The sequence below is a fragment of the Oryzias latipes genome, chromosome 13 (assembly GCF_053564925.1).
Source record: "Oryzias latipes strain Hd-rR chromosome 13, Olatipes_Hd-rR_3.1".
NCBI classification, from domain to species: Eukaryota; Metazoa; Chordata; class Actinopteri; order Beloniformes; family Adrianichthyidae; genus Oryzias; species Oryzias latipes.
In genome coordinates this window covers 28,127,284-28,155,272 of record NC_136249.1, presented here as the reverse complement: position 1 = coordinate 28,155,272, position 27,989 = coordinate 28,127,284, and the positions used below count along the sequence as shown (strand labels likewise).

Genomic DNA, 27,989 nt, shown 5'->3' with positions numbered 1-27,989 from the left:
TGTTAAGACTTAGTCAGTTTTAGGAAAATGTGTTCTTGGATGTCACAGCCCTCCCTCTCATTGAGTATTAGGATAACACAAAACAGATTGTTTTCCCTCTCTTCTCTTTGTTTAGGCATATCCAAGTTCTAGTCAATTATAATGGATTTATAAGGGTCAAATGTCTTTAAATTTGAAATGACACATTAATGTGCATGCTAATGTCTGTGAACTAGAATTAAATTGAGACAAATTATGTTTTTTTTTTTTTGGTTTTGCAAAAACTGATTAAAGGAAGCCAAACAAAACTCGTTTTGACATCTGCAGTTTTAACAGAAACAAAGAGTTATGCTAGTCACCATTATAAGAACCAATGCATTCTTGAAAATAATATAAAATATTGTTTCAATTAAGAAGCTAACCATTTCCAGCAAACATGGCCGACCATCTGTATTGCATCTTTAAAAATTTCTCGCAGTCACGCGGCTATTTTCAGCAAAGGGAGCACGCTTTGGAACATCAGTTCCTATAGGTTTGTGTAAAAACTGTAATAATCCCTTTAACCCTCAGCAGTCAGGAGCCTTTTTGAGTTATTTATAATTAACAATTTTCTCTATTGATTAATCTTTACAAACAGATTTTAGTGGCATTGTTTAATATCAGATATTTTGATATTACACAATAATTTCACAATGAACCTGAAACTCTCCAAAAAACTCAATTCTAATTGGTGAATGTTGCCGTTTTTTTACTTAAAAAAATCCCAAAAACTGAGATCTAACAGCTTTTTATGTAAAATAACAAATGTGTAGAGACAAAATAAACATATATAAATAATAGTACTTAAAATACATTTTATTTATATGGTGCCTTTCTGGGCACCCAATATGGCATATTTAACAAGACATAAAACACAATGCAAAAATAAGTTGATAGTTAAATGAATACAATTATAAAAGACAGTAAATGAATTAGGATTGATATGCAAGTCTGAAGATGTAGGTTTTGAGGGAAGGGAGTCCCAGAGCTGCCTGGAGATGAGACGAGTGGTGGAGACATCCACAAACAAAGCAAAGACAAAGTGAAAACAATGAGAAAATTGTCTACAAAAAACAGGTGAAGCTCCACTCAAAGTTCCAGGGTTTTATTTTAAGGGGTATCAAATTAATGTGTCACATGTTTTATGTTTGTTTTAACCCACAAGTTTTAAAGCTAAACACTTTTTGAAACCGTCATGTTAAAGTCTGAATGAAAACTGTACTAATGGAGGTTGGTGTCATTCCTACATCATAGTAAACAGCCGATTTGATCGAACCACTAAGGGTTAATGCGTGATATGCTGTGCAAAAACAAAAGCCCAATGACAAATCCAACCTAAACAAATATCTCAACTGTTTGCATCACTGGAGCTCTACAGTTGTCATGTTTTTCAAAACCTCTATAGTATCAGAGTAATTCCACCACACTGGACCCAATCGTTCAGGCTCTGAATTCAAGTGAGTCATTTGGCGGAGGAGCAGGAGAGCCGCTTGTTCTTTCAACATGCCCATGGGGAGAGCTGGAACTACCACCAGGTGCTAGTTTTACTGAGGGGGTCACAGAATGCCTGGACAATGCTGCAGTAACACCCCAACCCCCGTCATTCCCCTCAGATTGTGCTATGACTGGCCAATCAACTGTCCCCTGGGGATTAAGCCACTCCGCACCATAATTGCGTTTGCTGACCCAATTGCTGACCCTATCGGATCCTGGGAAAATAACATTAAACTGCTGGTCTTTCTTGGCTGAAGATTACTGTGAACAGGTAACTTTTGTCCTGAAGGTTTGGACCCAACAATTCATGGTTATAGCTCATGTGAAAGACAGAACATGGCCCACACTAATCTAGAATTGAACTCGTTTTTTTTTTTAGGGGACTCACCTCTGGCTGGGCATACCCCAGGCACCGTGCTTGTTGGTGAGGATGTTGACAATCTTCTGCTTCAACTGGTTGGCTGTGACATGGTCTCTGCGTTTGGCAGCAGTGATCAGGTGGTCACACATCTTCTCTTCTTCCCTTCTATCAGCAGCATACTGGGAACAATGGGACTGAAAGGAAAAGACAGAAAAAAATTCAAACATTTATGGATTTAGGCAAATCATCTACAAACAAAAGTGATGTCGGGCTAATAGAAGGTTTTTTTTTTTTCCTTGAATGAAGTCATAATAAAATGTATTTGTCCTCATGGAGCATTCGTCACGTTACAGCTTCAGCCAATGCACTTGAGTGCATAAAGATATTAGTGGACAACTGAGAAATGTGTTTCAGCTCCCTTGGAGGAGTGCACTAAATCATGGTAAACGCGCGAAGGCAGCACACTCACTAACTGCAGACAGATGAGGTTCCCCGCTAGGTGGACATGGAAGGTGTTACAGTGAATAGAAAGAAATGATCAATAGCTCAGCAAAGAATGAAGTCCATAAATGTTTACAACCCTACAGTGTAGAAAATTAGGATTTAAAGCAATTGTCAATTGATTGAGAACATGTAATATATACATAAAAATATAAAATTTTATTTTTATTTTGGATCCATTTCCAGAAGTAAGTGTCAAAGTATTCCAGGTAGGCAAAAGTAATCTAAAAAGCGCACATGCGACTTCTTTCCTCCTCAAACAAGATCGTCTTACTAGTCCACCCTGGGGGAACTCTTGCTAATATTCACAATCTAATTTGCAAACAGAGGCTGGGAGTTAATTGAATCCCCAGCTTTAAATTTGAATCCTGTCAGATATTATACTTCAACATATTCCTCATAAAGTAGATAACTCAATCTCTGCCCGTCACCTCGCATTACCACGTGGTGCTGTGACAAATATCAAACATTATTTATCGCTTTCAAGTGTATGACGCCTCTCCCTGACACCAACTTAATTGTAAAAATGTCTTATCTGCGTCCTGAATCTTCAATCTTGGAGAGTGGGTAATAAAGTAACGTCGGGCCGAGATGAAAAGTGTAGTCTGTCTGGAGTTGGCAGACAGAATAGATGGGGCCAGGTACACTTCCCCCTTCCCTTGACATTGCATATCTAGCCGTCTCTTCCAGTTTATCTAGCGGGTCAAGGATCCTCAGAAACTGTATATCAAGCAGCTGTTTGAGGATGGCTGGGCTTCCCAGATAAGAAACTCATCACTCGTCACATACAGGCGGTTAGCAGAGGTGGCAGTAGCCCACCGATTTGTTTGTTCAGTTTGATTAATAAACATTTGTGATATACAAATCCAATAAACAACAGATCGACTATAAAAAGCACCAAAAAAATCATAATGTTTTTATGGTTTTTTACTGGTCAACACTTTTTCCTTTTCTCCAATTAAAGAAAGCAACAATAATAGGGTTTTTAAAGTATTTATTCTGAGTTAAAAGGGTTGGTTTTAAATCTATAGGATAATTACAGTATTTGCTCAGCAGAAATTGGGTTTTAAAAGCTCATATCGAAGTCCAAAATTCATATTTTGAACTTAGTAATTACATGGCTTTAGAATCATTTTAGGAGGGAGCAATTCACTTCATGAGGACACATGGGGGCACGATTACAAAGAACATTAAGCTGAATGGTTGAATTATCGTAAGAGGATTTGTTCAGAGCTCATTAGAAGATTCACAATTGTATTTTCTCTGCAGGGTGAAAATGTTTCATTTTAAAAACTAGTATTTTACAAATACAGTATTTTGGAGCCGTTTCCCCCTTTTTCTTTACTTAAAGAGCCACTCCAAAAAAATCATGTCTTTGGTGTTTTTAACATGTTTTTGTATCATTTTTTTTGGTGTAGGACGTATATGATGAAAATTAAGATTAAAACTGCATTTCTAAGAATTTTCTATTCAAATCAGTGTGAATCAGGAGCAAATAAGAAAATGCCATAGGAAAAATCCTGTAGCTTTGACAGGTAATAGAGTTGGAAGGCCACAAGCTCCCTGATCCGCTCCATTTCGATGTAGACAACTAGATCCATGCCTTTCGTTGTCTTCATCTGAGCTGCATCTGGCTAAAAACTGTACAGCTGGATAACTCCATTTTGGTTGCACTGGTAAAGTTAGGTTGAGGTTGTTAAGCTATTGGGAGAGCATATAAACAAGAGGGATCATGGGAAATGAGGGGCAACGGTCCACATTTTAGAGGCAAATTTCTAATGAACTTCTGCCACTTTGCAGAAACCATATCCTAGAAAACGACACAGGGTTTTTGATTTTGGCTAAAAATGTCACAAGTATAAGTAAGAGACTACTTTGAAATAGAGCAAAAGATTGTTGGAGTGGGATTTTAACCACCACATTTTAACTGACACATATCAGTACCTCAAATTCTGCATGTTTGTGGACATCCTCCGCTCGCTGTCTGTTCAGGATGAACTCCGCCTCATTGGCCACCCGAACAACATGGTCCTTCATGGCATGGCAGAGCAACCTTTGAAACAAAGGAAAGACTGAATGCAATAATGTGACTGAATGTCAATAATTTGTGTTATTGAAAATTCTACAGATGGACCGAGTTTAAGGAAAAACATGGATTCCCATTCTGCTGGATAATAGAACAGATTGATAAACAGCATCATTTGTTTGTGTTAAGCTGCAAGGCACTAACAGTACCCTCTGTGGTATTTGGGAGGGGCCAAAGTGTCACAATCTGGGATACCTCCGAGTGACACACATATGACCAAAACGCCAATCTCTTTTGCTCAAGTTAGTCTGATTTTAAATACAACATCCATTTTCGTTCTTGCATTTTTTAAACTGGAACACCCTGGATGTTCTCTGCAGATTAAATACAATTTTACACACCATTAGGCTAGCTTTATTTAATTAAAAGAGCCACAGTTCCTCTCCAGTGCTTTATACAGATTGTACTTTTTCCCTTTTGTTCCAAAGGAATCTGTAATCCAGATGCTGCACTCTTTAACTGTTGACAAGCATTCAATACCAGACAGAAGTTCGCAGTTCAAAAACACAGGCTGACAAGATTCGCTTCAAAACTAAGAATAGATTAAACAAAAAAAGTTGACAAGTTATATTTGAAGATGCAAGAGGAGACACATATGCTATCTACGGCACATATGTTCAGATGTCATTCCCATAAACGCCAACCATGAGGTCCAAGCAATCTAGAGATGCACATGAAAATATGTTTCTAAATTATTTTCAAAATAAAAGCTAAAATGGGAAAAGAAAAAAAAAAAAAACATCATCTGAATCCTTAAGTCGCCAAATACTTTTTTTCCACCTTTTTGCTCACAGGCAACTGCACCAAAATGACCAGATGTTGATATTATTTAATAAGGGAAATGTTAATATTTCTTTTGACTCCCATGAAGGCAAAATTCATATTTCTTTTGTAAGATTTTAAAACTACCATAGCATACAAAAAAGCAATCATTTTAAATACATTTTAATGCTTTCAAATGGACGGCAATGGATTAGTCATAAACCTAAATATTAATCTTTAATCTCACAGTAAAAGGGTGTTTTTAAAAAGTTGCAGCATAAAATTGACAACTACTTTGTGCCCTGGGTATTGGGAATGCCACAAACGTATGCTTCATGTTAGCTACGCTGTGCAAGTAGAAGATTTAACCTCTAGATTTGTCTACTGAAGCAGAGGTGGTGTACAGTTTCTTAAGACTGGAAAATGATGTGTCTGTCAGCAGCACCGCGGACAGCGCCCTGTGGCCCCACTGATTCAAAACTCTTTGTTCTAGGGCCAGCAGGGGACTCGCAGAGAAACCTGGCTGGAGCTGGAGCGAGATACTGGGCATGCAGAAGGCAAGGCCAGATGGGTCAGCAGATGGGCAAGCAGGCTGAGCTGCCCCTGATCTGCTCTACAGAAAGTCTGGCCACACCCAAAGAAGAGGAGGGAGGGAGGGAGACAATGAGACCGCTCTGGAGTGCTGATATTCTTAGCACAAATAGCTACAACAGTCTTATTTAGCTTTAACCCCAACAGAGTATTCAGGAGCTTTACAGATAATCTGCACAGTTTTTCCACAACCTCTTTTGCATTGCAGAAAATTACAATCTTTTACAAAAAAAATGCTTTAGTGTAGCACATTACCTTCCTTCATTAATTAGTTCAATGAAAGCCAGTCCAGAATTCTTCTGAATGGAGTTTTGCCACTCCTGAAAGGAAAGAAACATTACACTGTGATACATAAATCCTCAAGTTCCGCTTTGCTGAGGTGCAGATGATTGATGAGGTGACGACTCCATGTTTGTAATCAGAGATTACTGCAGATGTGGTTAAAGGAAAGGACATCAAGACAATATTTTACCCTAAAAACACAACAATAGTGATAAAATCAGCAAATAAAACAATTGTAAAAGAAACTTTAATTAAAACTTGAAATGCTTTTTGGACCAACTGTGCCGCAAAATCTTTCTGTAAGACATGAAAGAGAGTCATATTTCACTATGCAAATTGCGTATTTCAACTGTAAATTAGATTACATTTCATAGTTTGTAACTCAAGTTGGTAAAGAAAGCATTTAGTTCACATAACCTTCTAGAAGAAAAAGTAATTCCGATTTAAAAAAGAAAACCCTGAAATTCTGCACCACATGTGAGACTATCCTTTCTTCCTCTGTGAAAAGATCTGTAAACACAGGAGAGATGTAATTGTGGGATGAAACTGTATCCTCTCGCTTAAAAACAGCCATTTCCTCTGTCCCTTACAGTGACAGATTACTGAGCACGCTCACTGAGTCCTGAAGTGTGCGCCTGGAAGGGATCCGAGTCATGGGCCAGAGTGCCAGCGCTTGCTGTCTCACAACATGCTCTGGAAATTATTAAAAAGCAGTTTGAGAGAGCGCCTTGCACTGTGGGAAATGCGGCTCTCCTGCAACCTCACAGAGGTGCAAATGGAAAGGGAAACAGAGAAGAAAAGAAAAAGCAGAAAAAACTGCAAAAAAGTATAGATTTCTTTTATTTATGCTCAAATTAAAAACCTCTAGTTTGCTTTAGTTACTAATAATACTGCTTAATAGAAATATAAATCCCACCTTAGAAGCTGCATGGTGATACAATTTATATCTATAATCCTCTGTACCCAGGCAGCATACACAGTTCTCTGCACACCAGAAAGAAAAGAAAAACTGACACTGACATTATTATGTATGGGTAAATGTTTTCATGCTAGTTGTCGTGACTGACACATACAGGTTCACACAAGACTACACAGTCTGACCCTACGTTGCTTTAAGTCGGGGAGATACTGCTGACAAACTGCTGAGCATCTGGTCTCCAAATGTTCCCCATGACCCTTTTTCCTCAGTTACAGTATCTGCCTGGGATAGGCTGTTGTTGACTTGGACAGGGATCATGTACAGCCAGCTCTCCAACGCTCCAGTCTCACCGCGCTCACGTGACAAAAATAAATAGGAAAAACCAATGCAGATGTTACGTTTGGGCAGTGTCAGAAAAGTGGCAGCAGGTCAGCGGAGGTATGGCATGAACCAGTCAAACTGGCTGTCGTGTCTGAGGAGCGCATGTTGACAACTGAGATAGCACTTCAGTGCTCTCTGCTTCTTATTTTTTATTTTTTTTTAACTCAAGATCAGTACTCCCAATGGAGACTGCCTTTGACGGCCAAGATTAAAAAAAGTCCTTTGCTGCTGTTTGAATGAAAATAAGGCCTGACATGCACCTCCTTGAGAAAAAAAGATGTGATCCTTGATGTAAATGTACACCGTGGCCAGAATCATGCACCTTTGGTTACTGGAAGTTGATTTAGTAGCACAGTCATAAAAAAGTTTAGTAGTAAAGGTGGATCCACTGAGCCATTTTGTTTTTATTTGTAAACAAAACATTTCACAAAAGGAAATTAAACTCATGATATTCTTGAAAATCTCAATCAGGAGCGGAGCTACAGGGGAACAAGGGTGGACAGCTGCCCCTGGCAAAAAAGCTTTGCCCCTCAATTTTTGAGTATTGTCATTGCATCTCCACAAGTGGGGTGCAGCTATGGAATGCATAGCTAGGGAAGGCATAGAAAATTGTCAAATCATACATATATATATATATATATATATATATATATATATATATATATATATATATATATATATATATATATATATATATACATATATATATATATATATACACACATATATATATATATATATATATATATATATATATATATATATATATATATATATACATATATATATATATATATATATAGTTCTGGTTTGAAAATAAATAACTTGTCAAGAACTCATTATAACAAGCTAACAAGCTTCTTTAAGCGTAGCAGAAATAAGTATGCCCTTAAAATTATTTGCTTTATCCCTCTGTATGTTGTATGCTGGCCCATCAGCGCTCTGGCATTCGCCAGAATTTGCGCCATTTCCATGCATTGGCAATAGGAAATTGGTATTAATAGGAAATTGGAGATGAATGACATTTTTCACTTGTTTTTTTCTTTTTTTTTTTTTTTTTTTTTTTTTTTTTTTTTTCTTTTTTTTTTAACTTGTCCTGTCCAACAGCTAGGCAAACAGATGAGAGCTGAGGGCCTCTTGTGTTGGACATATTTTATTTTAACAAGAGGGGTTATTCATCTTCAGACAAACCAAAGGTATGTCTGAATAAACCCCTTTTGTAATTGAGGCCAAACTTTATTAATTTCAATCATGTTTGAAAATCTTTGGTGTTGGACCGGACGGAAAAGGAAAGAGGGGAAGAAGAGAGAGGGACGTTAGAGAGAGGGGGGGGTAGGAGGGTGATAATAGGAGGGGAAGGGGGGTAAGACCATGAAGCAGCATAGAGCAGGCAGGTTTACTGGTTGTTTATCGTTACGGTACGGTTCAAATGTAGTACAAAAAGGGCGGGGCCTGTTCACACACACTCAAATATTATCAACACACCTGCTAGCCGCAAAAATGTCCACATGTCAACATGCACACAAAACAGATAGTGTTCACGAACGCATACCTATGCCTTTAAACCAACTAGTGTGAAATCTTTCATTCATTCAATCATGCAAACTATTAGTGCAAAGGTGAGCTAACACCTGTGCTCAGGTGAGTGTTTATGTTCTTCTAAAATGGATGGTGGAATGTGAAAAGAAGGAGGAGGAGCGCCCAGCCACCCCCACACCCATACCCCCGCCGCAGCAGCAGCGGCAGCCGGAGCCCCCCCAACGCCACACGGGAACAGGCAGGGAACAACCGCCCCCCGGGCGACCAAGACCGCCACCCAGGCCAGGGCCAGCAGGACCGCCGCGAGGCCCCCAGAGCCAGAGAGCAGGGAGGCGCAGAGGGAAAGAGAGCGCCGCCCCAGCCCAGCCAGGAAAGCAGCCCCCCGCCGCGCCGGAAGAGCCCAACGCAGGGCCCCACCGGAGAGGGACGCCCACAGCCCCAGACGAGCACCCCACCACCACCCAGGAGTTCCGGGCATCCCCCCGCCCCGACCCCAGGTACGAGCCAGGACCCCCCAAGGGAGACCCGCTCCGCACTCCAGGCAGCCACCCACCCGGCCCACGGTTGGTCCAGGTAGGAGCAAGGCAGGGGCCCGCCGCCCCCGCCCAGGAGGGGGGAACCCCGGGGAAAAAAGGGCGGCCCACAAGGGATGTTATAAATATGGCCCGACCAGGCTCGGCCATGTTGGAAGTTTGGCGGGGCCCAGCGTCCAGGGGCAAGGACCAGGACCCACCCCCCAGGGACACGAACACCCCCGGCTCAGGTGTAATATGAACCCCCCCACCGTGCGGAGAGAGCACCGCCGGGCCCAGGGAGCCGGCACCCAAGGGACACGGCCGCCATCGCCAAGGGGCCCGCACCCCCCACCAGGGAAGGGGTAGGGGACAGATGGACCCAGGTCCCACCTTCCTTGTAAAATGTGTGTGCGTGTATGGGTGTTTGAGAGGGTGTTTGTGTGCATGTGTGTGTGTTTATGTTTGAATGTATATATTGAAGGGGGAGGGGTGTGTGTACTAAGGGGGGTGCAGTTAAAATTGGCGAGTAGGGCACTAAGGGGACATCTCCTGATTACTCACAGTGATGTCCCCTCACCCTCCACACCAAGGGGCCCTAAATGTCTAAGGTGCGGTTAAAATTGGCGGGTAGGGTGCCAGGAGGACATCTGCTGCTTGCTTGCAGTGATGTCCAAGCACCCCCCCCTACCAAGGACCCTACATGTCTAAGGTGCAAATAAAACCGAAAGAGGGGGGGCCCACTCCATACGGCAACCATAGGAGGGGGGCCACTCCCAAGTAGCCCCCCCCCCAAGGCGCATCGCAGGCTAGACCCCCCACCCCCTCACCCTAATATGAGGTTATATAAGGAAGGGGGTAAGTTGGGGACAGCTGGTAGACTGTCCCCCGGTGGTCAAACAGCCGTCCCCCAGCCCACCCCCAGCAAAGGGGCCAGGGCCACCCAGCCCAGGGGCCCACCCCCGGAGGCGCCGACACCCCAGGCCCGGCACCACCCACCCCACACAGAGAGAGAGGAGCCAGAAAGCGTCGCCCCCCCCGGAGCAAGCCCAGGCCCCCACCCCCAGACGCCGGCCCTAGAAGAGCTCTGGTCAGGCCTCGACGGGACCGAGGAGGCCAACCGGCCGAGGCAACCACCGATTGCCTCAGCGGAGACCCCGACCCGCTAGCCCCCCCCCGACCCGTACTAATAATGGGCCCCCCCTCCCCCCCAGAACGCCCCCCCACAGGACAGGGCCGACAAGCCCCCCACCCCGCCCCACCCCAGACCCCGCAGCCGAAGCGGGTGACACCCAGAGCGACCGGGGGCCCCGAGAGGGTTGTCCCGTCCCGTCCCAGAGCCAGGGAAGGGCCGATCCCAGCCCCAGGTGCAGATGGGCAGCCCATCCGGCGCCGCTGGGCCCCCCCCACCCGAGCAGGGCCCCCCGCCAACCCCCCCCAGCACAGGCAAAGGGACCACCCCCCCAAGCCAAGCCAGACCACCACCCCACCCCCCCACCACGCACCCCCACACCCAAGCCCAGAGGACCACGCAGCGCCCCAGCCCGCCCCACCCAGGCACCGGACCCGACCCCCCGACCAACGGAGCCCCCCACCGCCCCCGCCAGGCACCGGAAGCCCCGACCCCCACCCCAAACCACGGCAGAAGGGCAAGGAGCAGCGACGACCAAGCCCTCCACCCCCTAAGTCATGGAGTCAACCACAGGAGACCAGAGAGACTGAATTCTTTCAAAGTTACTTGAGCTTTGGGCTGACATTTTTTCCAAGCTGATATGATCAAACAGCAGATTTCTGTGTTGACTTATGTTTATATTTTTCTTGTTTTTCCAATTTATTAAAATAGTTTTTTTGGCAATACAAAGAGTTATGAAAATGATAGATGCTAATCCTTCTTCTATATCGATGGCACTCATGTCACCAAGCACACAAAGTGACGGTGAGGCAGTGATTGAAACCTTAAGCCAGACTGATAGATCGGCACATACCTGCTGCCAGAGAGCCTGGACAGGAGTGCAGAACCACAGTGCGTGCATGTAGCTGTCGGGTAGATTATTATCACAGTGCTCGCAAATGTCTGAGTTACTGAGACCCATCTTGAACATCCTCTGTCCAGTGTAGTAAATTCTGTGAAGAGTTTTGAGATGGATTAGCTGCAGATTTGGACTTTTTGTCAGTTTAAAGGTGTTTAGACAAAGTTCTGACCAGAAGCTTTCATCTGTGCTGATGCTCAAGTCTGCATCCCATTTTTTTGTTGGAAGGGCAATATTGTTATCTAAATTACATAAAAGTTTGTAAATTTTGGAGAGAGTTCTATTCATTGAAAAATTAATCAGAGTGGTAACTACATCTGGTAGCTTTAAATCGTCGTCTTTAATTTTATACGTTTTAGTAATACTTGATTTAAGTTGCTGATATTCCAAGAAGTTATTTATTCCATGTTTGTCTTGAAGTTCCTGGGGGGTTATGAATCTTCTATCAATAATTACGTGCTCTAGTTGTTTTATGCCCCCTGCTTGCCAAGCTGGGAAGTGAATCATTTTTTTGTTAATAAGGATGTCCGGGTTGTTCCAGATGGGTGTCATTTTGCACGGTTGAATTGATGATTTTGATATTTTGAGAAATTCCCACCAGGCTGTTAAGGTGGCATTTATATTAATGCTTTTGAAACAATCCTGTTTTTTAACTGTTTGGCTAATAAATGGTAGCTGTGACAGGTTGATCTTTCCACATAACACCTGTTCCAAGTCTAACCATGAGTTGGTTTCTGGATTATTTTTTAACCATTTTAAGATATATTGTAATCTATTTGCAAGAAAGTATTTGTGGAAATTAGGTAGTTCTAATCCTCCACAGCTTTTTGCAGATTTTAAAGTTTTTAGACTAATTCTTGCAGGTTTGTTGTTCCATAAAAAGCTTGATATGGATGAGTCTAATGTTTTGAACCATTTTAATGGCGGTTGTGTGGGAATCATTGAGAAGAGATAATTAACTTTGGGTAAGATTTTCATTTTAACCGTGGCTACCTTGCCCATAAGTGACAAAGGCAGGTTGGTCCAGCGTGTTAGATCGTCCTGTATGCTTTTCAGTAATGGGTTGTGGTTTAGCTGCACCAGTTCTGATAGTTTGGGGGAAAAGTAGATACCCAGATATTTGATATTTCCTGTTTTAACTGGAATTGTGAGTCTTTGTTCCATATTCCTGTTGAGTGGTAATAAAACAGACTTATTCCAATTACTTACTCACTTGTTTTTTTCTGCTTTATAATAGTAATAACAGCTCAGTTCAAAGAACTGCTGTCTTAATATTAATAACAATAATAAAAATATTTCTTTTTGATCCTAATAATAGCCCTTGACTCATCTGTTCTCATTTGCCCCCCTCCCAAAGTGTGCCTCCCCAATATAAAATGTTCTAGCTCTGCCACCAATATCTAGCAATCATAACTACTGACAATATTGTGGGAAGAATGGTGCAGTTTTTCTGTCTTTTTATTGAAAGAAAAAAAAACATTTCAAACCGCTGAACTCTCAACTCAGTGAGCAGCTCTTGGGTCTTCAGAGTAATAGCTCTCCTCCCATTTTCACCTTCTTGAAATTCAGCAGGGTACTTTTGGGGTTTCAATCCAACCTGTCAGTACGCAGGAGCCTTTGCTTTTATCTGCCTGGCTTTGCAGTTGTGCTCTCCACATCTGGAGGCCTTCCATCAGTAAATCTCTCTGGCTCCACTACTAGATCCCCCGCTATATGTTTAAGCTGTTACAAGAAACAGAACCGCTTGACCTTTTTATACAGCTGCCCAGGCTGAGGAGAGTCGCACAGGGCCTGAAGCCCGGGCCAGCCACATGATGACTGCTAAGATTAGTATGCATGTACAAGAAAAGGCAGATCATTAGCACTAATTTATTCAAAAAAACTGGCAGGTCACAAAGCAGAGAAGGACTAAAAGGTCAACTAAATGCCCTCTTAGCTGTCTTAAAATATTAAAGCTGCATTAGGTAAAGGATGGGTCAAAGTTTGACAGTTTTGTCAGCCAATGTTCACTAGAATGATCTCAATACGAAAGAATACTCATCAATCATTAAATCATGACTTTTTAAATCTTCTTAGGTGTTAATAGAAGTTGATTGGAAAATACTGAACTAGGTGCAAAGGTAATGGCTCATGTTTGTTTGAAAAGCTGTAGACTTCAAGCTGCATAGTCCATTTTCAAGGTCTTATGGCCTGATCAATATCTCAGCCAAGGTTTCATCCCCAGAGCCCCTAATGGCAGAAACCTCTGGAGCCTCAGTAATGCTATCAGTGGGCGGTGGGGGAGGACTTAGACAGCATGCTGACACTCTCATCTGCTATAAATCCTACAGCTGGAAAGAAAAAAATAACTTCTTACAGACTCTTCAGAGGGAAAAAAAAGCATCACAAAAGGGGACCATCACAAGAACAACAATAACTCACTGCTGGCTGCCCCGTTTATGAACATTTTTAGAGAGAAGCCCCTGAATAATGAGCTCCATGTAATACAGGCTGAGCTCCCTGCTGAAGATCGTTCTGAACAGAGGATACCACAGAGCGCACACAGTGGCAATCCACCTCTTCAAGTCTTCGGCCCTGCAGACTGGATTCACAAAGAGGCACCAAGTAATGGCTTCCTTATGGGCTCCTGACACAAGACTGATGGGCTGACAGAAGGTATGTTAAATATCTCCTGTTCTAACTGCTACATTGGGGCTCTGACCTTCTCTAAAACATGGACTTAACAAGGGATTCTGAGGGTCAGCTTAGAGGTGATCAGTCACTAGCAGGACTGCATGAGGTGGGGCTTGATCCCTGGAAGAAGGCTTGGGATTAAACCTGTTGGGTTTAGCAAGAAAGCCGCTGAATTCAAGAAACTCCATAAGGGCAATTTATTAGTCGAGACAAGAAGAAAATGCACTGATAGGAACATCCCTAACGAGATCAGATAATATGCTTCAAAAAACAACAACATAATTAAGACATTAATTATATTATTAAATAATAATTTAATAATATTAAAAATAGTAATGCTTGAGATGAAAAAGACTTACCTGAGAACAAAGTAGCATGACAAGTTCCACTACAGAGGTGCTTGACTTCATGCACACTAGACCTGAGGAGAAAGGGCAATGAATTTATTGTTAATATCTTTTATTAAACCACTACTGAAAGAAAAAAAAAACAGAAGATACATTTAAGAAACTATGAACAATAAAATGCATATGCAATATTTTAATTAGTGCTTACATTCTGCAATAAAACTGCATAGAAAAATAAATAAATAAAACCTACAGCAAACACTTGAGCGTCTGTCACGCCTCTACTTTTTGCAAGTTCCGCATACTCACGAAAGATTCACAGCTTCTTTCCTACCTCCATTTTGGAGAGTGGAAGATATCAAAGTAGACAACTCTCTAATGAAACATGGGCAGGTGTGAAAAGCTCATTTGTAGAAACAAAGACTGAAACTGCTCTTATATTCTGCACCTTCCTGCTGCACCTAGTGAGAATTGTGAGGTGCAATCAGCAGCGAAAGCAACTCTGTAGGACTAATTAGAGGCTGTAGGAGTGGAGCTCAATGCCACACAGCTGCTAACGCTTCATGAATGACAGGGTGTCAATCAGGGGTGAGAAAAATATTCACAGTTTTAGGTATTATTTTAGAAACAAGTTCTGCTATATTTTAGGGTACATGAGAGCGGTCAGGGATAACAATATATATTTGTCGGGTCATTTTTGTCAAGATAACGAGCTAAAAAATATTTAATTTGTTCTAGTCTTTAGTAATATTTGCATCTTAAATATTGGAATGAAGCAAAACATGAGAATTTTAAAATATATCTTAATTACCATTATATTTCAAGCCAATCTGTTTCTACACTGTCTTCTAGTAAAGTCAACAAATTAAAAGTGTAAAGAAATATTAAAAAGATGACAATTTTTATAAGAATATTCATGTTTAAATGCAATATTGACATCAATTTAAAAGTATTTGAATAAAAGTTTTTAGTATGAACTGCAGAGAGAAAGAAAGTTATTTCCGTGACAAACAAAAACCATTTCTGATGGATGCATTATCTTGCTGTGTTGTCATTTCTGTATATGAGCAGAGAGAGTCCTCGGGAACTATACTCTGAGAGGATGTGACCCCTCTCTTGTTCACAGAGTGCCACTTTTGACCTCTTGTTATAGCAGTGACATGCACAGCCATAAGTCAGTCCAGTGTGACACAGGAGTCAGGTGGCCGTCTGACCCTGGTCTTGTGCTCGTAGACAAACATAATGCATTTCCATTCAAACACTGCCTGCCAGTCGTTTCCTGTAAACAGGGCAGGGTTGAGGTGCAGGTGAATACGGCATTGTAGGGTGATGTGGCGGCAGGCTGGGCCACTTGGGGGACAGTGAGAAGCCGGCAGCGGCCATCACAACGGCAGCAGTGTTCGCACACAGAACTCACCCACCAACTCCAAGATGGAAGCTCAAAGTGCACTCAACATAATTGCTGCAATGACCACATGCCAGAAAAGGGGTTGAAGGAACAGGGTGAAGGAAAGGGGCACACGGGGCACAAGAGGGCTTGACCCCGGGCAATCTAAGGGGTGATGGATGGCTGGTAATTACTGGTAAATGGAGCGCCTTTGCACCGCAGCACAGTATTTCAACTGTGTGGCTGGGAAGTGCCAGGAAGCAAAGCAGAAAGAGGAATAGGAGAGCAAAAGAAGATCAAGAAATAAAAATAACACAGATAATCTCAAGAGGCTAACTAAAGCTATACATTCTATCAGCATGTGAGAGCATTAAAGTATATCCATGTACTTAGACTCTTTACAAATCTTGTGTACAGTCAGTGTCAGGGAGCACATTTTACAAACCCAGACAAGGTTAAGCATGTCTGGTCAAGAACTCTGAGGATCCAGCTGTCTATATGTGACCTTGTTTGTGAGGTTACAGTCTGCAGCTTCACATCAGCTCAGGTTGTCAGCTTGGTCAGTCTACTGACAGACACTGAGTGAAAGGGTAACAGACATATTCACGCTTGTCAAGGGCAGTGTACCTGATTTTTCCCCCTCAATCTTGACATTTAAGCAGGTTTTCACAGGCACTCATATGTATGGCACCATTACATGGATCTAATCTTGGAGGAAAACTGTCTAGTTGTTAAGATTTCTAATAATAATAATAATCCATTTTATTTAAAAGTGCATTTCAAGGAACCCAAGGACACTGTACAAAACAAAGGTAAAAAAATAAACATTAAAAGCACAATAAATATAACTTTATAGAAAATCAAAAGTAAATCAAGATGAAAAGGCAGAGATAAGAAAAAAGTCATTTTGGCAAGATTTTTTACATTAATATACTCATACATGCACATAAACACACATTTTGAACTCATTTTAAAGTTTACATTTTTTTTTTATGAAAACAATTTCAAAGCAGATATAAACATTAAATTTCAAGCCCAGCATTTCGTGTTAAAATTAAAACTGTAAAAAAATGTATTGTTGTTTATTAATGCATATAATAGCAGTAGAATGTATTGCAAAAAAAAAAAACAACTATAATCCAACTTTGCTCCAGACGAAGAGGATCAATTGTGTCAAAAATCTTTCTTCCTAAAGCCCTTTTACAGTAAGAAATGACTACAGACCTCACAAACTACAAGTGGCTGAGCTTACTTTCAGAGAAAATACTTTGGCAACGAGAGAAAGCAAAAATAGCATTTTGCTTGCGAGACAAGACACTTGAGGCCACACGCTTACATTTGCACTGAAGACAAGTAGAGGAAGAGACGTGCATATTGGCTGCAGTGACAGTTGGTTCTTGTGAAAATAACCCAATGCAAGCTTAAGGAACAAAGTACAGAGGACACAAAAGCAGACATGGAGTCCTTGAGGTTAGGCACGAGTGCGTCTACGAGATGCCGCCAATGTGACGGCTGAAAATATTATAGCAAACCTTTACACAGCCCCAAGACTCTACAGATTAGAATGTAGAGCAGTTGGATTGCACAAATTTGCGCGAGCAAATTCAATTATTCAATCAATTCATTAATTTAATTCATCAAGAAAATAACTGAAAAATCAAAGAGTTACCTTGCAAAGACACTATTGCATTGTTACCCTGATTTAAATATTTATCTGGCCCATTTTTAACCAATTTTGTATAAATATAGATCATGTGAGTTGTTTTTTATGATGCAAGTACATCCTAAGAAAAATAAAGTTTAGGACAAACAAAAAAAGAAGAAACCTCTTTCCAACTAAATTTTTACATTCTGAACAGAAACAATAATAAATACGTGTCATTTTATTTCTCCGACTTCAGCAGTTAAACAAACCTGCTAATTATAAGTTTACCAAAGAACGATAAGCAGAACACAATGGATTGAATTCAATTTATTTTTCTAAATGTTTATTTTGACAACAGAGGACATTCCTTATGTAAATCAGGGGCGGCCAAACTTTTTGCAAAGAAATCAGATTTGGGGAAGTGAAAATGTGTGAGGGCCATCCTTTTGACCTGCATTCTTTGAACCCCTATGGTAACACATAAAACAGAATTACATCTCAACACATTTTTAGCAAAAGATTTTGTGCATTTCTTATTTGAATACCAGAAAGAAAAGGAAGGAAATAAAAAAATAAAATCTGGATTTTAAATTTAAATTATTTGAGCAGGAAAAAGTACAAATCTTGGTTTTAGAAGTACAGACCACTGTGGTTTTGATCTCGGAAACAAATATCTTCTTGTATGAACTTTAAGGCTTTAAAGGTCAAGTAGCCACAGGTTGTTGCTACAGGTTTGCAACTGCTTATAACTTAATTTAGCTAATCACAATCAAGAAATCGTACACAGTTCTTGGAAAGTGCTGGGGGTCGCATATTATTGATTTTATGACAGAAGGCTGTGTGCCAGTGGAAGTCTGAACGTGGGCCTCTATGTAAAGGTATGTTTGGAATTTATTTTTTTGGACATTGAAATACTTTTAATTAATCATCTAACAATGCAATGGCCCACTGACAATTCACAGCAGATTGTTAGGAACTAAAGTTAAGACAATGTGTCCAAAGCAATAAGAGGCAATCATTTATATCGTATAAACAAGGTATCTTAAAAGATTGATTGTGATGCTGTGTCTAACAATGTCTAACATGTAGCTTCAAAGGTGTATAAAGGAAATCACTCATTGTTAGAGGTAAAGAAAAAAAGAAAGTTTAAATGGACAGATCTAGAACTTTAATGCAAAATAGTGACTGCTAATTTTGACCACCTTTGTATATATATATATATAAAAATCATCTAGTGATATGCATGAAATACAGATTAGAGATGCACACAATGTTTTTTTAGGATGAACGTCACAATCAAGAGACATATGTACCTTCTATAAGCAACTCTTGTCCATGGCTGCCCAGCAAAGTGCGGGACAGAAAGGGTGCAAAGTCCACGAAGATTTCCCTCAGAAGCGGCGCCACTTTCTCCAAGGCCCTTTCTAGCTTTGTAGTGATGCTGGCAAAGAGAATGCATGAAAAGAAAAGTCACAGCAAGTTCAGGCTTTAAGAGATAAAATTTGACACTTCCTCTGACAGACAGAAGAACGTTGTGCTAACAGTTAAGAGCAGATGGTGCACAGCTAGGCTGCTAAAATGTCCTAATGTCTGTTGAAGGTGACCAAGACTTATTATAGGTGCAAACCAAGTGAGTTATCTATGCTCCACCACAATGTCAGCAACAGACAATTTAGAGTTGTTCAAAGATTTGTGAAACCCTCTCAGCAGCTGCTTGCATGTTGGCGCGAGGTGTTACCAGAACTGCAAGTGAGATCACAGCTGTTCAGCTCTGTGGAGGATGCTCCATATCTCCTACATGCTCACTACATGCCTGACATTATCGAAGCGGCTCAGAAAAAGACAGGCATTCAACTCCAGACTGAATATCAACAGAGATACAGTTTGAGCTGCAGTGTATCTCTGTGAACAGAGAGGGAGAGAGAGACAGAGAGAGAGAAAAAGCAACATGTGGAGAACTGTTCTTAGTTTTTCCTGCTGCGATGGACAGCAAGAAAGCAGTAGGAAAGAGAAAAGCCAAGAGACGAGTGGAAGGCATGAAACAGGATTTTGCATCAAAGAGTAGTGTAATATGCCTTGCAGCAACACAAGGAAGCATAGCAGAGGCATGGCAGACTAGCTTAAAAAATAGCAAAATGCACTTCTATGTGACTAACAGAGATGTCCTTGCCTAAGACACTGGCCCGCATCTCTGGAGACTGCCGGAGAGCTAAAGGGTTTGACTTCAGGAGGTGTCAGTCTGTTACACAACCGATTGAGGTCTGTTTCACAAAAGGCACTGAAATGAAAAGAAAAAGCAAAACAAAACAAAACAAAAAAACCCAACATGACTTATTTATTTTAGGAGTTGGAAACCTACAATCATACGATAAGACAACATAATATTTATAGAGTAATTTTAAGTGAAGTAAAACCCAGCCCTAGACTAAATATAAGTTAACTTCAGACAGCACTGCAGTGAGAAACAACCATCATACCCTTTACAGTGACACTAAATGATGTCAGTTACCGCTGCCATAGCAACCAAATCTGTAGCCCTGTAGCTACACACACTGATGTTCTGAGAAAAAGAGACATTCGGGATTGAAGAAAGACCGAAGAGTAGGCATAAAGGCTGATGCAACAAACTATTAAAGGAAGACGAGATCTGACCTGCATGCACAAAAAAAAAAAGAAAAAGAAATTCACCGAATTCACAGAACTATTTTTATTTTTACGGGTGTGCAAAATTCCTAGCAAGGATAAGGATATTAAAAATAAATAAAAAAAACGAGAGATTGTCATCTCAAAAAAGGACTATAGAGACGTTTTGTAGTGTGTACGTGCTGACTACATATGAGCTCAGTGTTAAAGGTGGAGGATTTTTAACAGCCATGTTGTACCTCATGCTCTCCATTGTGTCTTCAGGCATGGGGGCCACCATCTGCACGGCTGGAAGGTTTTTACTGGTCGCTCGACTGACAAAACTGGATGAAGAGGAGGAGGAAGCAGAAGAAGCAGAGGTCGACTCAGTGGCTCCTGCAGAAAGACAAAGAAGGCCATAATAATAAAAGAGAATATAAACATTTAAGATGTATGCCATTAAAAAATATTTATTAAATCTAACATTTTAATCAATTTAAAACAATGACATTAAATATGTTTGGAAAAATATAAATATTTAAATTTAGGAAAACAGAACAGATATAAACAAATACAAATAAAACATCCAGTTTTGAGGAGGTTTGATGCATATCTGCATCAATAGGCACCAATAGGTTAATACAAATGCATTTTTATCAACAATGACCAACTTATCAAGTGAAAAATATTTGTATTTTTGGTCACATTCAGGAAGTTTGCCCATTTTTTTTCTACATTTAGTTGAAATCAAACAACAAGAAAGATCCCATAAGCTAGCTGCTGATTTACTATTTTTATGTTTATGTTGAGTCAAACAAACAAAGTATTTAAACCTGAATAAGGAAGCCTTAATAGTGTATGCAGTAACTTAAAAGAAAAGCGGATCACACAGTATATAAAAACAATATTATACTGGTTACTTTGCTCTGGCATTAAAGATGACATCCTTGTCAATAAAGTTTTTGGCATAAAAAACCGATTCTGACTGTCCTTGTGATAAGTTAAAACCAGTCAGGATGAGGTCATGGGGTCTGGATGAAAGCCTTAGGTGTCAGCTGAAAGCACACTTACTTGCACACATTTCTCACATTCCTACTGGAAAGTTCACAGAAAAAGACAAACGTTACTCTAACACCACACATTAACAAGGCCATGGACCTTCTTACAGCTCTTGGTGTTAAGTAGGTTCTTTCAGAGGCCAAGAATACATGAGCCCTAAGGTGAAATCACCTCCACACAGTAGAGCTCTGGGAAAAGTAGCCTGACAGTTTAAGGTGAAGGAGGTCAGGCGGTCAGACAGGTATTTGAAAAACACAGAATAGAAGTGTTTGCAGACTGATTCTCAAATTTAGAAAGGCATTTTACACCATACAGACAGACTGAAAAAAATGTAGTTTTTTTCTTGTGAGGGGAATGTGGGTTGATTTTGAAGTAAGAGTAAAGAGAGCCATCTAGTGGTAACCAAAAAAGCCTGCAGACTCACATGGTTGGAAGTGCTTTGTTTCTATTCTTGGAATTCACATGACTAATACAAAGTGGTCGCTCAAAAGGAAAAACCCAATGGTTATAATTGCAAGACTGTTGTTCTGGAAGTAGTAAGCCTTAGTTCGACCTACCAGTTGTGTTTATCATGCTTTTCGGGGTGGCAGAGGCAGCTGCAAAGATGTTGGGGGTGCTGCAAGCTGTGAACCCAGGGGAGGTGCTGCTGCAGGTTCCCAGTGTGTTAACAGCTAAACCTCCAGGGGACGTTTTTTTCACTGGCACCACCACACTCCTACAGAAAGCACACAGGGAACATTTAGGGCAAATTTGCACAAAAAAAGATTCAGGGAGTCCAAACTTTATATTTAGGATGCTACAAATAATGGACTTGCAGAGGACATCCTTGTCAAATAAATTGGAGAAGGACATTAAAAGGACTAAGGCAGTGGCAACGACGCAAACATTTAAACTTGGATTTTGTCAACATAAAAAAACATTTTACCCTAAAATGTAAGCCAAAAATATGTCTGGATGTGAGGTACAGCTGGATTGAAATGTGATACATTTTTGCTAATATAGCAAGAAGACCAAGAACCAAATATTCAGAAGACACAATGGAGGATTTTGTCAAATACTAAAAGTTGACCTAAAAAAAGAAAGCTGAAAGCAGAAGTGAAATAAATAAATAAATAAATAAATAAATAAATAAATAAATAAATAAATAAATAAATAAATAAATAAATAAATAAATAAATAAATAAATAAATAAATAAATAAATAAATAAATCATACTAAATTTGTTTTGAGAGTATTCTTTCAAATATCAACTTTCTATATTATATTTTTTAAAATGGGTTCCTTAAAAATCAAAATTTCATGAAAAGAGGGGAAACTGGAACTATCCCCCATGCTCCCCCTGCATGTTCTGCTTTTCAGTCCCGCCAGCTAGAGCATGCCAACTCATTAGTCTGCACAGCCCAAAGATAAACATCCGTACTTGTAACTCCATCTCTCAAAGTCAAGTATCAAAGACAAACATACACACACAAACACACATTTAAAGCAAGACATGAGGAAATAAACACAATAGCCAGCATTTATGCTTCTACACTTTCTCTTAGATTGGCTCCTCCTGTCTGTTTCCACTCTGTTATGGATTTACTAAGATGATGTGTTTAATCAAAGAACACAAAGTCGCAGAAAGCCTCATTTTGTTTCCTCATGTTGACAGCACCTTTTTTCTATTTTTAGGTATGATTGCAGGTTGCAGTGAAGCTAATCTTTTTTTCTTTTCTTTTCTTAAAAAAAAATGAAATAAAAAGATTTACATCAGCATAAATGATCAAACCATAGACAAAAAGTTCTAGAAAGTTAGAAAAGATAAAAAAGAAGTTTTGTTTTTCAAACAACAACCAAGTTGGTAAACCTAGAGTGGTCTGAAAAAAAACTCAAACTGTGATGTAAAATCAGTAAAAACCTTTGATAAATTAAAATTAATTTTAAGACCTGTTTTAGAAAAAATGTTTCAATCCTTGTGTAGCCCAAATTCACAACAACAGTCGTCTCGATGGGCTTCGTATCGGTAATTGAAAAAGTGAAACATAAAATCAAAAGGATCATAAATACATAGAGTTCAATAGGAAAACACAAACTGACTAAGCCAAACTGGCATCCCTGCCCTAAGACCCCCCTTCGCGGTAAGGAAAAACTCCTAAAACAAAACGGATTAAAAAAAATGAAGAAACCTCAGGGGTGCCCACATTAAGGAGGGATCCTCCCCCAGGACGGAGAGGCGATTTACCAGAACCCTTTGGAGAAGAATTAACGTATTTAACGCTACAACTACATATTTAAAGTCCAGCATTTTTTAAACTTTATAATTACAGTAGATGTTTAAAAAAATATATTATTTTTCCTAACTTGTTTAGAGTCAGAGTAACAGAGAGAATATTTGTTAATCATATTACTACTAAATTAATAAGTTGACCCCAGAAAACATATGAAGTTTTGCAGCCTTGATTGTGGTGGTCTCTTTTTTTAAATCTACAGTCAGTCTTGCATCAGTTTGCATTTACCGTTGAAATTCACATCAAGACATTTAGCATTAAAAGTCTGAAAACAAAATTAAAAATCTATGGACCGAGACAATTGAATGACAAGTGTCAACCCCCTTCACATGTTAAAGATGATAAAACTGCTCCAATAACAGGACAGTGATCTTAAAGAAACTTTACAAGGGGGCACAAAAAAATTCCTAAAAGGAAAATGTGTAAATTAACAAAACGCATTTAAAAGTATCTATTTTTAAAGACTTAAATGTATATACAGTACAAATGGGCGGCTGTTAATTTAACTGTAATTAAATAGTTTTAGCTTTTAGATTTGGCAAATGTGTTCTCGTTAGATGTAAAAAGACAACCAGACTTGCAAATTTGTATCCACTTTAAAACTAAAGCCTTTTAGCTTTTTATTTATTTTTTGTTTTGTTTTTTAAGAAAAGCAGCAATAAATCCTATTAATTAAAAAAAAAAATGTATAGAAAACTTACAAAGTGTAAAGTTATGACCAAATCACACAAAAAGCCAGAAACAACCTCTAAGCCACTAGTAATTCTCTAACATTTGTAAGAGTTATTGACCAACAAAGTGTACATTAATTAAAGCACGGGGTAGAAACCTGAAGGCTGCTTCCGTTAAGTGCGTTAATTTCTAAAAATGCACACTTCGAAGGCCATTACCCGCTTATGCCATGGTCACTTACATAAGAAATAAATATCCAATCTAGTACTTTATTGTTGTTATTTTTTAGATTTAGCTCACTTTTTCACAAAAAGCAGACTATTTGGCACGTGGTGCGGCACATTGTCATATTACAACGTGGCGCTTAACCCACACTGACCTTGACTGCAAAGGCAAAGCAAAGCGACGTATGTGCTGATCGTCACGATGGGTTAACTGAAGCATAATTTCTGAGAGAAAATTCACCTCTTATCTATGGTTTTTGTCCAGATGACGAAGCTAAATTTTGTTTTAAAGAAGCCAGCACAGTGATGTAGAACATTTGGGCTGTGTGCCCTTAACTTCTTTTTTAGGCTTGCATTATCACTGTGCAGTATCACTTTTTAATCCACACCCAGCACCCAATCTGAATTGAGTTTTCACCCGGACCATGGGGTAAAATCTCACTATCCAAAGGTAGAGACTGAAATTGGATCTGCCAGACTTAAATATCAGAGAAAGCTTGTTCTCAATTTATCTCCAGTTGGTCTCTGGGTTTGTGAGGTTGCTCTGTAATGTCTCGTCCAGTTTCCAATAGCTGCTCCAGGTGACAAAGGCCAGACCTTTGCTCTGTCACGAGCTAAGCCTATTCCCAGATATCCCTCTGATTTAAAAACAACAGACTTTTACTGCCGTCTATTGTGGCTGTTTTATATCTGCAGCCCATCTCATACATCAAATGAAAACACGCTACGGGAAACAAAGCTCACACAGGGGGGAGGAGGCCTAACCGCCGGTTTATCGTAAATATTTCAGTATATGGCTGAGTTGTCCAAATATAAAAAAAAGTAATACTATTTTATTTAAAAGCAACAGCATCAGAACTATGTTTCGTATTAAAAGATAACAGATGACATCAAAACACTATATATATATATATATATATATATATATATATATATATATATATATATATATATATATATATATATATATATATTTAGTTCCAAATATGAGTACGAGAGAATGAGAAAAAGTCAAGAAAGCTCTCTGAAATATTAATGTAAATAGGGATACAGCTGTGCGGTATGATTTATTTAGCTGCTCCGCACAGTCATCCTTTGTGAAATTACACTGACACATCTCAGAACATCAATACAGTGCTTTAAATGTAGGAAGAAAAATCTAATCGTAGAGGATTTTATTTCTCTCCAGCAGAAGCCTCCACTTCCTTTTGCATGGTCAGGACATTACATTAAATTTACAAGATGTTGATAAAACACAGGACCTTTATGTTGAATAATTCATTAGCCAAGTGCTCATGAATCATGTATAGATTATCTAGTGCATATTTTATTAATATGATTGTCTTAATTGAGTAGCAGGGAATAAAGCAGGGATTAATGTAAGATGAATATTAATATGGTCTGGGGCTGAGAGAGACTTCTGCAGTGTTAACTGTAACTGATAAAAGGTTTAAACAAAAGGAAACTTTAAAATGTGTAAAAATGATGTATGTAATGTTTTAAAAACTAGGTTGGAAACTAAAAGTATGTATGAACAATGATTTTTATTGTGTGTTTCTCTTTGATACAGAATTATGAGTGGTTTCGCCCTTGTGCACCTCTCCTTAAATAATTTCCTGCCATTTTTTTTTATGTTGTCACTTCCAATTTCTTTTTTCTAAACTATCAAATGAATAGCCTTTCATCTCTGGCAGCTCATTTCCCTGGCAGGTGGCAAACAATTAGACACAGGCAACGGCAGGAGTGCTTTGAAAAGCATGAAGCAAAGTTGTAAATGTGGTCAGGAGGCTTGTGTGAAAGCATTTCAAAAATAATACACTTTGCTGTGGCGACTCATTTCAGCCTGCCACTTCCCATTATGGATGGGAGTGGTGAGAAGGATGGCTGGCTATAGTGTCGTGGCGTGGCCACTTCTGTTCAATCTGTCATCGACACTCAGGAGACCCCCACCCTGTCAGCTGTCCCCGCTCCATACACTGCTCCATCCTTTCTCCTATTCATGAGACTCCACTGCAGAGAGCATTTAGGGGGCTCAGGAGCACATTGTTGCTCCTGATTTTATCCTCTGCTGGACCCTACTACATTGCATCTAACTTAAAAGAATAAAAATATTAAATAACAAAATAACAAAGTTCAAATGGGCATAAAGCTTTAAACCTCCAGCAGTCGCTTTGTAAACATCCAAATCCAAAAAGATCTTTTGTGAGGTTTCATATAATCCAGGAATGTAAACAAGCTGCAGTTCTTCAGAGATCCTTTCAAACACAGAGATTTCTTCGCTGAAGGAACAGATAACACAAAAATGAGCCGTTATGAATAATGTTTTGCATACATCTGCAAACCGACTAGTGATACAAAGCATAACTCACATAAACAACACATAAACAACACGCTTTGACCATTTGACATAAATGGTAGACAAATGGAAATTCCTCTGAAATTCAGACAGGAAAGTAGGAGCCCTAAATCCACATACGCATCAGCTAACATGTTACATGTTTAAGCTAATCAAATTAGCAAGACTTCTTATGATTCCCCATAACAGTGGAACCCGTTATTAAATTATTGTTCATTTTGAGGAACAATTGGAAATTAGGCATGGATACATTAGGATTTCCTTGTTTAAAAAAGCTTGTTAGCCACAAGAAAATCCAAGATTTAAAATGTATTTAATATGAATGTATTCTGTAGGTAAGTGTAAAGACTGCATTTTGTGAATGAACAGCCCATATTTTTAGGGACAAATAGACATTGAATATTTTGTAACAACTGAGTGTATTGCCGCCATCTTTGCAAATGGCTGCCATCTTTGGATTTTTCTTGTGGCTCACGTGTTTTACTGTTTTACGTGTTTTACAAATTTGGCGCTTTTACCATAAAAACCACATTTTGTCTGAGAAATCAACCCAACCCACTAGGCACAGGATTTCATAGTAGACGTCCATCAGGCATCTAATAGACCTTTACAGTAGATGTCTATATGGTAATTAATATACATCTATATTTGTTATTTGATTCACATAGAAATATATCAGATAACTAACAGACATCTACCGTAGATGCAAATAAGTTATCTAATAGATATCTAGTGTAGATGGATGTCTATTAGATATTGTACAGAAGATTGTAGATATTAGATAACTAATAAACATTTGTCTGGCTAGAAGGAACTACCCAAATGGCTTATTTACAACGTGCAAGGCATGATGGAACCGCAACGCAATTAGCTGTGGAAAAGTTATCTGATAGACAACCTGACTACAAACCGCGATATGCAATAGACCTCCAGGAATTGATGCCTACCAGATGCATATCTATAGCTGTAAGCTTTGAAATAAACATGATTTAGTAATCTGAGAGATGTGTCCGTGCTTAGAGGGAACCAGCTTGGCTATAATGCCAAACACTAAACCAATGAAAACGTTTATTTTGACAAAAACTAAGGAAAACAATTAAGACTTTAGCCCCACTTTCTGATACTAAGTCAAACAAACGGTTAATGAGTTTAGTAGTTTTGTTAAAGCCAAAGTGGTCTGCAGAAATAAAAATGAGGCCAAAATCTGACAAAAAAAAATGTTTGAAAGGTGAAAAGAATCTTTGAAAGAAAAAAAAAG

The 27,989-nt window shown here is 39.5% G+C and overlaps 1 protein-coding gene across 3 annotated transcripts in view; it reads right to left on the bottom strand.

Annotated features, from left to right (window-relative positions):
• Nucleotides 1-27,989, bottom strand: part of nbeab (neurobeachin b) — a 215,555-nt gene that overhangs the window by 96,132 nt on the left and 91,434 nt on the right. For 2 of the 3 annotated variants that reach the window (XM_023961240.2, XM_078956585.1), the window contains 8 exons: nt 21,767-21,924; nt 20,411-20,546; nt 19,699-19,806; nt 18,842-18,969; nt 14,509-14,570; nt 6,069-6,133; nt 4,319-4,427; nt 1,901-2,067 (listed from right to left, as the gene is read on the bottom strand). In XM_023961240.2, coding sequence (XP_023817008.1) covers nt 1,901-2,067; nt 4,319-4,427; nt 6,069-6,133; nt 14,509-14,570; nt 18,842-18,969; nt 19,699-19,806; nt 20,411-20,546; nt 21,767-21,924 — 933 coding nt within the window. The remainder of the gene's footprint in view (nt 1-1,900; nt 2,068-4,318; nt 4,428-6,068; nt 6,134-14,508; nt 14,571-18,841; nt 18,970-19,698; nt 19,807-20,410; nt 20,547-21,766; nt 21,925-27,989) is intronic. The other variant, XM_023961236.2, reaches the window with a different exon arrangement.